Genomic DNA, 15,312 nt, shown 5'->3' with positions numbered 1-15,312 from the left:
TTTGACAGCATTTACCTTTCCCAAAGGGTAAGGTTTAAGGTGTCCCACCTTTTGATATCTGAATAAACCACTGTGTGTGTGTGTGTGTGTAAATATATATATAAATATACCACATGTTATTAATTGACATATCCTTTGGTATATACATAAGTAAATGTTTAATGGATTTGGTGCAAATATGGAATTAATATTCCCAAACACTCCTTTGGTATACCTGGGTTTATACAGTTGTTGCATTGTTTTTCTCCCTCAACTGCTGTGAGGTTGTTTTTGTTTTTTACAACTTTGGACTTAGTACTAGAACCTATCATCCCCCTCCCACTACTTCTTTTATCTTACTTGTTAAAATGAAAGGTTATATTAGCTTTGAGTTTCTCTCCTTCATCATCAATTATGAAATAATTTGATAAGCCTTCAGCTTACTACTGGGCTCTGTAACCATCCCCCCCTCCCCACCCCCAACTCTCTCTTACTCTACACATATATATATACACACATCTACATATATACCTGCCCCCTTTGAATCTGACATGCCTACTTTTTAAATTAGCCCATCAGTTAACCTTTTTGCAAAAAAATAGTGTGTGTGTGACCTTGAACTTCCAGGGTTCAAGAAATCTTTGCCCGTAACTATTTCTTTTTCCTGGTACAATTTTTCAAAATAATCTGCTGTTTATCTGTTCATTCCCACCATGGTAACACCACTTGTTATGAGTTGTTAGAATTCATCAAAAAAAAAGATACAGTAGCTAGTGTCCTTGTTATGAATCAAATTAAATTACTTTTTCTATTTATAATATATTGGGGAAGTGGCATTTAGCTTATGCATATAAACAGAGCTACAATCTCCGCCACAACAGAAGTGGGTTTCTGACGGTTCGCCCCACATCAGGGGAACCAATAGTGGCGGCGGCAGGAGGCTCTTCCCACCTACCCAGACGCTTCTGCGCATGTGTGTGAGCGTGTGCGCACAAGCGAACCGGTAGTAAAATAAACTGAAACCACCACTGTGCCACACACATACTATCCTCCCGTATATATTTCTAACGTCTTCCTTTAAAGGATTGAATGTAGTAAATTTATGTCTAGTTAATTGTTCTAGTATTGTGACATTAGGTATCCTTCTGCCAGCAAGAATACTTCTGTTATTAAGATCTATCCCTAGTTAAGCTGTAACTAAGTGTACAAGTATTATTCAATTCCCCAGAGACTTTTATCAAGGGCTTTAATTAAACTTAACTGACAAACTATTTTGTCTATCTTGATCTTCTTTTCCCAGAATCTCTTCCCTCTCTGAACATCTAAGTCAGGTAGAGTGTCCCCATGCTGCTGTCATTCTCCTCCTGACTGTTCTTAAAATAAATTTGAATTTTCACAGAATCTACATTTCTTCAGAAGCCAAAGACTTTCTAATTTCATTACATCTTGTAGGCTATTTTCCCCCTGCTGAGTCCAATTCCATTTATCTTCTTAACCCATTTCAACATCCCCTTTTGCTCCATTGGCAACTTCAATACTAAGAGAAAAGAGGAACAACTACCCTCATTTTAATCAGTGGTGGGTTCGGTGCAACGGGGCCTGGCCTCCACCACATGCACGGGCACAGCATGCGCGCAGCACCTGCATGCATACTTACCGCCTGCAATGCTCCAACTGCTCAGCGGAGCATTGCACAGGCACGGTATGTTTCGTGCACGGAAGCCCTGATCGGCTCAAATACAGATAAAGAGGGCGGGCAGGCAGATGGGCCCTCCAAAGCACTGTACCGGAACAGTACCTGGTGTACCAGGGCATACCGGTCATATCCCACCACTGATTTTAATCCACAGTGCTGATGAGATCCATTAGAATCTGTAGACATCCTTTTACCATCAAAATAGGCAGGCCATTTTGAGGATCCATTTTATTTTGTCTCCTCTTACTGAAAGGTAAGGGAGAACACAACAAACATCTTTCTGACATTGGTAAGACAGTTCTAGTCTGGCCTAAGGTACAAACCTAGCCGGATTACCTTGAGCCACTCACCACTAGGAAGAAAGTAATTAGCAAACTGTTTCCAAATTTTTACCAAGAAAACTGCAAAGACTAGGTCAGGCAGTTTCCAGGAGTCAACAATGATTCAAAGGCACATTCTGTCTGTCCATCATCCATCCATCCATCCATCCATCCATCCATCCATCTATCGTTACATTGCTACTTGGTGTATAATATAATATTGCAAACTAATATCTTTTAAAAATAGGTAATTGTAATGTGTCAGAAATTTGCTAAAAGTATTTTTAATGCTTCTTTCCTTTCCTTCACAGCACAGTAAATGTAAAATCAATCAAAAATCTATGTAGAACAGGGGTGTTCAGAGAGTTGCAGGAGGCCATCACAGCCAGAAACAGAGCTCGGGAACCTGTTTTCGCTGGCAGAGAGTTCAGGCCACCACAAGCTCCCCTGACTCGAGTGACATTGAGCTGGCCATACCCACCCTGGCCACCCCTGCCCCAGCCCCCCAAAGTCAAACACAACCCTGATGCGGCCCTTAATGAAATGGAGTTTGACACCCCTGATGTAGAACAACTCAGGAATAAGTAGATGCTGATTCATCACATGACAGCAGAAGGAGCAAGAAGATTGCGGCAAAGGTGAGCTGGGGTGGTGGAGTGCAGGGCAGCAGGGAGCTAACATGGCATAAATGGGGGTAGATAGCCAGACTGAGGGAATTGCAGGACCTTTGCAGCCGTAAGTGCAGGTGGGCTACCAAGCGCCCAAATTGTGATCACACGAGCAGCCGTAACCTTGGGCAAAGGTGCTGCAACAGCTCCGACTTTATCCTTGCTATAGATTTTAGTTACTTTGGTATAAAATCTCACACCATTTCAATTTTCAGCTAATGAAAATGATACAGATCTTATTTTAAATATGCAATGGGTACTTCAGCTCGTTTCATTACATTCTGAATATAGAAGTAAGCCTTGACTTACAATCATTTGTTTAGTGACCATTCAAAGTTGAAACAGCACCTACTGAAGATCGGTTTTCATACATACAACATCCCCATGGTCATGCAATCAAAATTCAGGTGCTTGGCAACTGGCATGTATTTATGACTGTCCTTGGCTCATGTGATTGCTCTTTGTAACTGTCCTAGCCAGCTTCTGACAAGCAGGTTCAATGGGGGAAGCCAGGTTTGCTTAATGACTGCATGATTCACTTAACAACTGCAGTGATTTGCTTAACAATTGTGGCATAAACGTTATAAAATGACCCATTTAACAATTGTCTTGCTTAGCAAGAAAAATTGGGGCTCAACTGTGGTCATAAGTCGAGGACTATCTGTTGCTTATATAAAACTAATGTTTGTTACAGAGCTCAGTTGCTCAACTGTAACATATATCTCCTGCTTGAGAATGAAAACTGAAAAATTTATAAATAGAATACTTAAATGTTCCACTATTTTATATATCTAAGCATTGTATATTTAAATTATGAAATGTTTAACAACGAAAGGTGCCACACAGGCAATCGAAAAGAACAACAGCAACAACAAATGAAATGCTAACAATGATGATGTCACAAGGATTAACATTTGTGACTTAAATTCAAACTAAAATATATACTATGTAGTAAAACAATAGGAATATGACACACATTTGCAACAAGCCGGAATGAAGACATTAGTCACATACCAAACTAGGGAAAATAAACATTAAAGGACCATACAGATAGGTTACAATACCTGCTGTTTAGTGCTTTCCTGTGAGCCAAAATGAAATGAATGCCATGTAGGAGGAAAGGAAAAGATGAACATAATCAGATATAACAAAACATATATTATTATGAACTACTGCTATTAGGTAAGGAAGCTTTTAAAATGGATTTTCCCTAGGCAACTTAGTCATTTAATATAAAGTGTTATATATTAGTAATTTAATATAAACTAGTATTGCTAAAATTTGACAATTTTCTTTAATAGATTTCATCTACGTATGTTTCCTTTCCACATGTTATTTCTTTCAGCCTGTAAAACATAATTCAATGAGCATGTGCAACCTCAGCAAATATTTGTTTCATAAATCAAGTAAAGGAAATTATATTGAGAAACCAAACATTTAAATCGTATTTTATTTTATAGTCTGACTTGCTGCCTTTACAGTGAGGGACAAAAAAAGGGAAACTTGCGTAATGAAGCATTATATTTACAATGAGTACGCATGAGGACCACAGTCAAAGTGCTGCCTGCTCCTATCATGTATTTGGACAAATGTATGAAAGGTATCAATGTTTCTGCTTTATACTTTTTAAAACCTATCAAAAAGCATCCTATTTTTAGGGTATTGAGTTCAAATATAAGAATTCATAAAATCATACAGAAAGTTACCAAGTCAATCCTTTCCCCGAGAACTATTTTATTATATAAACAAAATAAATAATCAGCGTTATTCAACAGATTCACAAAATATAAAGAAAAGCTTTTTGATACTGGCAAACATTTACAGGCCAACAATAATTCTAAACAGAAATTGGCTGCATAAAGGAACAAACATGGTCGGAAAAGTTGTTCCCCAATACTTTAGAATCAGAGAGAGCACTTGAAGGATACCAAATGATTCAAAAGATTCTCTCTTCTGCATTATATGAAGATTAATTCACTGTATCAAAATTACAGAATTAAAATACTTTTTCCTCTCATACAATTGTCATGTCTTCCCAAGCTAATTCTTCTTTATGTAAAAGTCTGATTCTTCATGCTTTTATATAATGAAAATAGTTATCAAATTATCTATTGGTACAGAATGAAATGCCTAACATTGTAATTGGGGATAAAAAGAAGTTAATACATATGCAATTTATGTTATATAATTTATCCATGGACTAACTCAAAGTGTTAGTCTTAAAATTAAAATATGCACAGCGAATGTACAGCACTATTATTCTGTGTTCTTATTATATGTTCTATGAAAATCTTAATCTCTTCAACAGTAATTCTCTCCTCAGGAACCCATTTGCAAATCAGTTAAAATAGTTCTGCTATTTGAGCCCATCTATTTGTCAGGAAAGAGTTAGACTTTCAGAAGCAAGAGCTACAAGCCAGAGCCTCTGTTTAGAAAAAGGAAATTTTATTCTTTAATTATTTATATAGAACTCTTAAATAAAATTACACTTTTGAGAAATATATTTTTTGTTAGTTGTGTACCATTTGAAGCTTTCAAAAAAAAAGCAGCATATTTAAAAATAACACCCCCCACAAAAAATACTCTACTTAGCATTAATGTTGTGACCAAAGATATTTCTAATGTCACACTCAATGTATATTTACTTATTTCCTCATGTAATTTGCGCCAGAAACCTACTTTTCACAATGAAAAATGGCAGTATAAGCTATCATATAATTCTTGTACTACAGAACTCCTGCAAAGTTTAGCTGGCACGAAGACTCCGGTATTTCAAAATGCAAACACTTTTTAAACATTAGTCAAATAATATAACTTTAAAGTAAAAATATGTCTTCTTTGACTAGAGTATCCAAACCATTTGCAAACTAATTATGCAACATAATGCTCTCTCAGATGATAAAGGTTTGGTTCAGATTTATTAAATGATGTAATATTATGTCAGCATACCAGTGGAAGATACATAGTCTAGTTTAATATGTTGAGAAGAGAAAAAGTAAAATTAAGTTTATATAGATAAGACACCACAAATTTGTTCTTTGGAAGGGTGTAACAATGATTCACTAATATGAATCTTCAGACATAAGAGTTAATCTAAATTGTACTTTAAATATCCATCACATTAACATGCATTCTGCACATAACTACTTATTATAAAAGCAAGGCAACTTCTACACAGGGAACAATTTGATCATATCAGTTTTCACGGTAAAAAAAAAAGTTAATGATTAGCAATTTCATGCTCTAAATCTCATACTTACACTGTAACATATACTACACAAATATTAACAGCTTACCGTATGATAACCTCTAGGTAAGGGTGGCTTCCCTACAGGATAAGCATCAACAGTATCAATAATTGTTTGCCTTTCTCCTTTTTGGTTGATTTTCCTAAATCTCCTTCTAGATTGTCTATGTGAAGCTTGTCGCTGGAAATACTCTTCATTTTCATCCATGTAATCCACCTAATAAATAAGCAAATGTAATAATGTACTTTAAATGTATTTTAAGCAACATTAACAGATGGTCTCCAATGCATTTGCAAAGATTTGTTTTATTCTGAGGATATGAAATCACAGTTTACTACCTACAAAATGTATATTATTTTAAATAGCGGATCCAACTGAGGCTATGCTTTAAAAGAGAACGAACTTTAGATATTATCATATCTATCCTGGATCTCACCTATAGTTGTTACATAGGTTGTTTTACAAATGTTTTTTAACTCTGACTTAAATTTTATGGGGTTTATTATCTGAACTAGTCTCTGGCCAGTACGTTACCTCCATCCTCCTCCCACAAGAAGTCATCCCCAAGCATGATCAATGCCATCTCAGTACCAAACCCTGCTCTAACCCTGACTGAAAGGGCTCTAAATAATTTGCTTTGTCCAGACTTCTCTGAAGCTGCCATGCAACACTCTCTTTACCACCTTCCTTAGAAAGGAGAGGTTGGACAAAAACTGTCCAGGCTAGCTGGGTTGAGCAATGGTCCTTTGAGGCAGGGGCGCACTATGACCTCTTTAAGAATTGATGGAACCATTTTCTCTCTTAAGATAAACTATTGGTCAGATCCACTAATCCATCACCTCCCAAGAGGCCTTCATTAGCCAAGAGGGGCACAGATCTAACACACAAGTGGCAGAGGCAGCCCTATCCACTTCCTCAGGTTCTACAGGCTCAAACGTGTCCCAGATCACCTTGCAAGACATAGTCCTCATCACCTCCATAGACTCTGCTTTAAGGATCCAATGTAGAGCGAATGCAACCAATTTTATCTGCCAGATGTGCAGCATATTCTTCACATTAACCATTTAGGTATACTTCAGTATTGCTCCCCCCAAGGAGGGACCAAGTCACCTGGAAGAGGATGGCTGAGCAGCTATCAGCAAACACAATAAGGGAAGAGAACTAGTTTCTAGTAGTATTCACCACCCTTATTGCTATGAGTTAGGTATTAATAGTTGCTCTAGCTCTTGTCCAATCTTCTTTGCTCTTTGTGTTCCTCCAGTGATGGTCTAGATGTCTCTTAATCCACTTAAGTTCCCTTAACTCCATCATGTACCATGGGGAACGTCAGGAACCCTGAGTGTGGAGAGGCCACTAAGGCACAATCTGATCTAAAGCCACTGCCATTGCTATTCCACAAAGCCACCAAAGCTTCAATCAGAATGGGTAGCAAACTTTCTGAACTAACCCCAAGTTCCACCTGGGATCCACTTAGGTCCATTAGTCACCTGGGATGGTCTGATCCAATAGGTTCAGCCTCTCTGAGAAATTGAGGGTCAACAATGATTGGTCTGTCCTTGAAACAAGAGAAATTAAAATCTCCTCCAATTCCAGAGCACTCTGGCATTGCTCTGACAGAAAAACCAGATGTATTAGTGCTGCTATGAACTTGCTGCCCTTTTGAAATAGGCGTCAAACAGTAATAAAATATTCATGTAAAATAGTTTCCTTTAAATCTATGCTGTTACCATGTTCTTCATTGATACTTCTATATAGCTTTCTTGACTACATTACAGAAGTGGTCACTGCCTTCTTCAAGGTTGTTTTTTCTTCAACATCCCATGTAAAAAGTTTTTTTTATTTTTCCCTTTCAAATTCATTATTAGATGTACATTCTTATAATTGATATTTAACATTTGTCAATTCATGAATTCATCATAATCTCTATATTCATTTTTACACACACATATATATAGAACAGTTTGGGTCACTTCCTTGCCATCCCGTGTTTCCATCTTGTTTTGCAACACCTTTCTCCTTCCATCTTCCCTTCTCTGCCTTCTTCCTTCCTCCTCCCCTTCCTTCTTTCTTCTTCCCCTCTCTTTCCCCTCTGCTCCTCCCTTCTCCTCTTTCTTACCCTCTCCCTTACTCTTAATACCCCACCCTTACTTTCTCTGCTTAACCCTTTCTTCTTTTCCCTCCTTATCCCCTCTCCTTTCCGTTGTTGCCCTTGCTTGTTTACTTTCTCTGATGGGTTTCTTCAACATCCCAATTCAGCCTGGGATTTCATGATATTCCCACCCAAATACTAAACTCAAACTTGTTTACCCAAACACTGTTCAAAATAAGGAAATTAAACCCCACATTGTTGGCATTTGTGAAATGGCCTGGCCTACTTTGTAGCCCTCATTCCTCCTACAGTTTGAAGAGATATATTGGTCACAAACTAAGCCAAACTAGGGACTGAAATTTGTTGTCACTTCTAAACTGTGTGGAATAGGGAAAGATGAAGGAGCTTAAATTTATGCAAAACAAGATGGAATCTATTAAAATGAAGGAAATTATAAAAGAAATTAAAACAACAAAAAGTATTTCTCCAATTTATTTTTCCCAACACTTTTGAAATAAGTCTTCATTGGAGCTGGGGTTAAAAACTACAAAGCAAACAGTTAAGGGTTTTTGTTTTCCTACAGACAAAAACTTTCTTTCCTTATGAGATGTTTCAAGTCACTAAAATGATTAAGATTACAGACAGTCTCTCTATTGTTAGCAGATGTATTTTGGCAAATAATAGCTACAATACGGCAAAGTAACTTTTTACTGGCGTTAATCTAGTTATACCTACCACAATCATTTCAGATGGTTCTAGAACAATGCATTCACAGCCACGCCTGAAGCTTCCTGCAGAGCGTTTCCCAAAACTAAAGAAGAGAAAAAACATTTAGAAGAAAAAAAAATCTGAAAAATCAAAGAAACTTCTAAACAACTTAATGCTATATAACTGTTAGCTCATATCATTGCTAAAGTGTGTGTGCGCGTAGAATTTACCATTAATACCCCACATTTAAATAATGAATTCAACTATTCTAAGTTGATTATGTTACGAGTGATTATTATGATGCTACCAAGACCTTTTTATTCTCTGGTTGAGATGAAGGTTGACTGCAGAACAGATAGCAACTACCTTCTATTAATCCTGTTCCTAAATAATCACAATAACAGCCATATATTTAGAAGATGATTTGTGAGCAGTTAATTTAAGCTAATCAAGTTTTTCTTAGAACTACATAATCAGGGTGGACTGATTTGCAGACTTTCTGGAGCAGAGTCTCTCTTTACACTCCACTCTTCCTTTACAGTTACCAGCTGGCAAGAACATTTTGAATTTGACATCTAACTCCAAAGGTATTTTATATGGAATAATGTGTGACAGTTAAAATAACAATTTGTTCCTAATTATACACTGTACAAGATCTATAATACCCCAAATATTCCAGATAATTTGTCCCTTAGAATACATCATCATAATGATCTCATTTGGACAAAAAAAACAGGGAATGTTGCTCAGGGGACACTGGGAAATCTCTTATTAAAGGTTCAATAAACAAAGATATGGTCAGGTTTTCTTCATTGTGGATTTCTGAGAAGCAAAAAGACTGAATTGTCATAACCTAGCAAACTATTAGAAAACATCATATTTTAAATCAGTCAGGCCATCAGCTTATGTTTTAATTTTTAAATTTTCATTTATTAAAATAGTGAAATAAACAGGAATTATTATTTAACAGGAATATCAAATAGTACTTATAAAGTTAAGGGGAAAAATAAGCATAACCAGAAATATTGATATAAGTATAAATACCTAACTATGGGCTCCAGTTCTAGCAGCTCTTTCTCTTTGCTATTTATACTTAACACCTGGACATGGCAATTAGTAACTAAAAATTCATTTGATCTGTTCACGCATTGGACAATAAAGTATCTTTATTATTTTAATAAAATAATACAAATAAAAGTATTATAAAGGACACTTGGCAGTAGATATCTCCCCAAACATGTGTCTTCCACTTCTCATCCAACTCATTAATGGTACATAGTTAGATCTCTGACTAAACTTGGCAGATGTATTTACCTTTGCTATTATGTATAGATAATACAGCAATTCTTTGCTCATACCAGATGATTTAATAGAGGACTTTGGTCTTTTATCTTCTATTGCTATGCTGAAAAGCTTATCATTACAAGTACTCCTTTACTTAAGACCATAATTGATCCTGGCAATTACGGCTGTATGTCATGATGGTTGCAAAGCAGATCCTGACTTGACCAACTCAATTTTGTGACCTTTTTCTGGTGATCCCTAAGCAAATATCACAGTTATAAAGCAAATGCTGCACTTGTTAAATATACCCATTGTTCAATATAGGTCAGTTTTTGCTAGGGATTGGAAGTTTCCAGCAAATATGTCATAAATATGACAGTAGGCTGCAGCAAACAGCTGCACATGTGGGCCAGTTGCTGAGCATCTAAAATACGGTCATATGATTAGGGTAGTAGTATCTGAACCAGGTTATAAATAGCTTTGGAGGGCTTAGTAATAATTTCAAACATTTGTTAATTTTATTCATTCATCCATCCATTCATCCATTCTATGTACACATCATCAAATCAATACTCACAGCCATTTACAGCAATCCAGGAAAAGGATACAACCAATTAAAATGCTCATAGAAAGTATCATAAAATCAAAATTACAAATGCATTATTTTAATAAGAAAGTATAAATAACACAACCAAATTACTAGACAAAAATTGAATCTAACATTCTGCTCAGAATGCTCTTAGAAAACACCGTAATCCTGAGTTCTCTAAAACATTTCACAGCTGTTTACTGTCAGCAAAGTAGACTATTCCAGCAAAAATGAATTATAAATTTGTAAAAGCTGCAGTTCATTGGAGAAGATGCAATTTAATTTGCCTGTAATCCCATTTACTGAATTCAATCAACTAAGGCATTAACATTCTTCTCAGCAGGATTAATAGTTTACTACAGGATAATTTTCATTTTCTTAAAGAAAACCCTGGGAGACGAAGTTTCTAGGCTAAAAATGTGATCCAGAGTTTACTGTAAAGTATTTATGGAGTTTCATAAAGGTACCAGGTCTGAGATACTGATCTTCAGAAAGACTTGACAGTTTTCAAACAAGACAATAACATGAACTATTCAACTGCACCAGATTATACCAAATACCTGGATCCAGTGAGCCATTTTTCCAAAACAATCACTTCATTCTCAGTACACAGAGTCAACTATTTGAGATAAAGTTGCTGAAACCAATGTGAATAAACATTCATTATCGAGAGAACTGAATATTTTCCTAAGAGAAGTGATCATATGTTCAGTCAACTTTACAGATGTAAATTATATCTCTGTATTCTTCATATATAAAGTCCTATATATTAAGTATAAAAAGATGAGCTCAGATATTTATATATTTAGATTGTGATTACTCCAGTCAATCAGACTAGAAATAAACTTTAACTATATACAATGAAAATGCAGAAGAAAGAAATGCCATCACCTAATTCTGAAGCAGGAAGTTAAAACATTTCATCTCCCCTTATGTGGGTGGCAACAGCTAGTGATTAAAGCATCCTGGACAAAACAAGGAATTTCTCAAGATTGCAGTCTTCCACTTCATAATAACTCTTCATAATAACAAGTACTATAATTTTGACTCAATTTTATGAACACTTCATAAAGCTACTAACATCCAGATAAAACTGCTTGAAGACTAAGTCAGGACCACAGACTGTTAATAATTAGTCATCCCTACTCATATCTTAGCAAATGGAAGTTATTAAAGGCTATGCATCCTTTTCTGTTAATATAGGTTAATAGTTCATCTCATAACTCAATTATAGCCTACAGAGACAATGTCACAATGTGAACTAAAGGGTTGCAAGTCAAAACGTACATCATTCAAAATTATGCTGCATTTAACGGTCTTTTTAAAAACAATGCAACAGCAAATAACAGCATTCCAAACTTTCCAGAAAATTAATTAATCTTATATAGTTTCCTGTCTTACATCTGTGACTCTGGAAGCCTCACAAAACTGTGTAACAAAAGCAATACTCAATTACAAATAAACAACTAAAATAAAAACCATTAAAACTATTAAACATATTCTACATTATAAGGATACTAACTTGCAGGCTCCACGCTCCAGTAATTTCAATAGATGATGCCAAAGCCATGTATTCAGAGACTTCTGAAAGGCTAACAGGTTTGGGACCAATCTAATATCACGGGGAATAATGTTCCAAAGCAATAATGCTCCCATTAGATGACATTCCTTAATAGACTGAATCCATAATATTCCTCTCTGGAAGACCTGATGGAATGGGTAATTGTAGTAGATACAAATAACCTGGTGCCGTGCTATGTAGCACCGCCACATTCTAACCACTCCACCACTACTTATAAGTCATCATTGAGCCATTCTGGTGCAGTGATTAGAATGTAGTACTGCAGGCTACTTCTGCTGACTGCCAGCTGCCAGGACTTTGCAGTCCAATTCTTACCGGCTCAAGGTTGACTCAGTTTCTATCTTTCTGAGGTCGGTAATATGAGGACCCAGATTGTTGGCAATATGTTGACTCTGTAAACTGTTTAGTAAAGCACTGTGAAGCTGCATGTAAGTCTAAGTACTATTGCTGTTAGTAGCAACTTGAATTGAACCTGGGAGCAAATTGGCAACCAATGTTGCTCACAGAGGTGTAATATGTGCTATTTGGGGAGCACACATAACTGCCCATGCTGCCATATTTTATACCAGTTGTAGATCCAGGTGCTCTTCAAAGACAACTCATGTAGAAAGTAATCCATTCTGGAGGCAGGCCATGAGTAGCTAAGAGTAGAGCCTTACAATCTAGGAAAGGACACAATTGACACACAACTCAAAATTGAACAAAGGTTCTGTTAGCTATGACAATCACCTGCTTATTGCTAGTTTAGAAGGCTCCCCAAGTTGCATATAGGATCTATTTGGCAGATTGCCACCCCATCCAGCACAAAAGCTCTTTGCTATTAAGCAGTGGAATACGCCTGCCGAGTCTGTATAAATCAGCACATGCTGGAAACGTAGAAGTTGTTCTGAATGAAAATAGTAAAATTATTCCAAATGCCTTAAAACCACCCATCTAGATAAGATCTACCATCTAGCCAGCATTGCCCTACCTGCTGTTTACAGAGAAGAAGCATACAGAGAGAGGCTCAAATCATCAATATCTAGACAACATCCTCTCTATTGCCTAAAACCAGCTCGCATCAGAGATAAAGCTTCCTTAGGCTGATGGAAGACATTGAAGAATTTGAAAGCAGAATGTACGTATGGAAAGATACTAAGAATCAACAATGGATGGAACCAACAAAGGAACTAGCAACTGGGTCTGACGAAATCTGGGAAATATGTAAATTGTTGAATAGGCTGTGCACAGGTACAAGATTCATAGACACTCTGAACAAGTGAGGCTATCCAATGGCTTATGTTCTTTGCAATTCTGGTGACATGCAGACAATATGTATACCTGTTCTTTGTGTCCCAATCAGTGTACACTTGAGGCAGCATGACAGGATGTAATTAATATTGCTAGTTTTGGCGCAAGATCTGTTTAATTTGTACATATTTTAATTTTGTATTTTAAATTTAAAATTTTATGTCATATATCATGCTTCATTTTAATTGTGATGCTTCTGAAATGAATAAACACCTACAATAGAGGGACATAAATTGTCCATCTGTTTTTTATCATGGTACCCTTCTGGACCAGTTCTGGAGATTGGAGTGGGTGGCACAATATTTTGCTGATTCTCCTCTTTCCTTTGGGGCTAGTTCCAAGCAAAGTGATAACAGAGGAGATGTCCAACCCATGGCCCTTGTTATGTGTAATGCTGTAGGCTTCAGTGCTCTCTCCTCTTCTATTTAAAACCTACATGAACCCACTGGGTTAGGTCTTCCACTGGTTTAGGGTAAGCTATATATTTCAATCATGGACTCTCCAAACAATGCCATGGATGTCCTATCTGATCAAATGGAGGCGGGGGAGGAGATATGGATAGAAAACAAGAGGCTTCAACTCAACCATAGGAAGACTGAATAACTTTGGGTTTTAGGATCCTCTGATTCTGAGCCATCTCTTGTTATGGATGGGATTGCACTATCAATAGACATGGTCCAGAAGATACCCAATCTACATGTTATATATTTTAGACAATAGAGATTATATTGCAGGTTTGGGGTTGGTGTGTTGGTATTTTATATTCCCAATAGTAAAATATATATTTTATTATAAAATTAATATGAACTAATATCAAGTATAACTCATAGTTTAGGTAGCGTTTCAGATAAAGTTTTGAAAAAGAACAGATTGTCTCTACATACTAACATCCAGACTAAACTGTTGTGCTCTGTACCAGAAGCTGCCTACATGTATAAAGCTTTCTATTGTATTTTCAGTGTGATACACTTTTAGATATACTGTATGATCCTATCAACTGGAAACACAGATATAAATATTCTATTCAAATATGCAGTACTGGTAATTGATATATCTTTAAATATGCAGATGCAACCAATTTCTCTTTAAATATTTAAACTAAAATGAATTCCAATCATACCTGCTCCTTGGAAGAAACATTGATTCTTTGATAAATACTGAACCAGACAGAAGAATATACCAACAGGTTCCAATATCATCAGGGCTGTTAAAAAGATAAAGAAAACTTTAGGATATATGGTTTTAAAAGAAGAAAAAGTAGGTACTGTCATGAAATAAAATGTACACAACAGTGCTGCAATTCACATAAGTACTAGTGATAAGCTAGTTTCAACAGATGAAAATTTTCTAAAGATGATATTTTTTCACTATGTCTTATCACATATATTTATATAGGATAAACAATGTACTTATTTTCTTGTTTATTTATACTATTTCTATTCTGACAACTCAAGCACATAGCAATTTATCAATAAAACCAAACACAAAATCCTTACAGCAACAAAATGAATAAAACATCTTTATACCCTAACCTAGCATCCATTATTAGCAACCATAAATGTTAAAATCATTGTTAATTAAACTCTCTGTGCAAAAGCCCTATTTTGAATGTTTTCTAAAATGCCATCCAGAAGGGTGGCATTTTACATCTCCAATAGTAAACTGCTTCACACAAATGGAAATCAAGCTTGCTCTATTCAGTACTCAGTATTCAGCATCCATATTCAGTGCAAACATACCAGATGGACCACTAGTTCTTCCAGAAGTAGGCAGTCCTTAGTTACCTGGGTGCTGAGCCATAAAAGGCTTTATGGGTAAAAATTAATACTTTGACTTGAACTTAGAAGTCCACTGCCAGC

At 36.1% G+C, this 15,312-nt stretch overlaps 1 protein-coding gene across 3 annotated transcripts in view; it reads right to left on the bottom strand.

The window, feature by feature from the left end:
- The window catches only part of RAPGEF2 (Rap guanine nucleotide exchange factor 2), a 190,520-nt gene that overhangs the window by 94,756 nt on the left and 80,452 nt on the right, over window positions 1-15,312 (bottom strand). For all 3 annotated transcript variants that reach the window (XM_081959660.1, XM_081959662.1, XM_081959661.1), the window contains exons 4-6: window positions 14,574-14,657; window positions 8,736-8,811; window positions 5,960-6,127 (exon numbers count right to left, since the gene is read on the bottom strand). In XM_081959660.1, coding sequence (XP_081815786.1) covers window positions 5,960-6,127; window positions 8,736-8,811; window positions 14,574-14,657 — 328 coding nt within the window. The remainder of the gene's footprint in view (window positions 1-5,959; window positions 6,128-8,735; window positions 8,812-14,573; window positions 14,658-15,312) is intronic.

This window comes from Natrix helvetica (genome assembly GCF_964273705.1).
Source record: "Natrix helvetica genome assembly, chromosome: 7".
Taxonomy (NCBI): domain Eukaryota; kingdom Metazoa; phylum Chordata; class Lepidosauria; order Squamata; family Natricidae; genus Natrix; species Natrix helvetica.
Note: the sequence above shows the minus strand (reverse complement) of the source record. Positions and strands in the feature narration are given on the sequence as shown.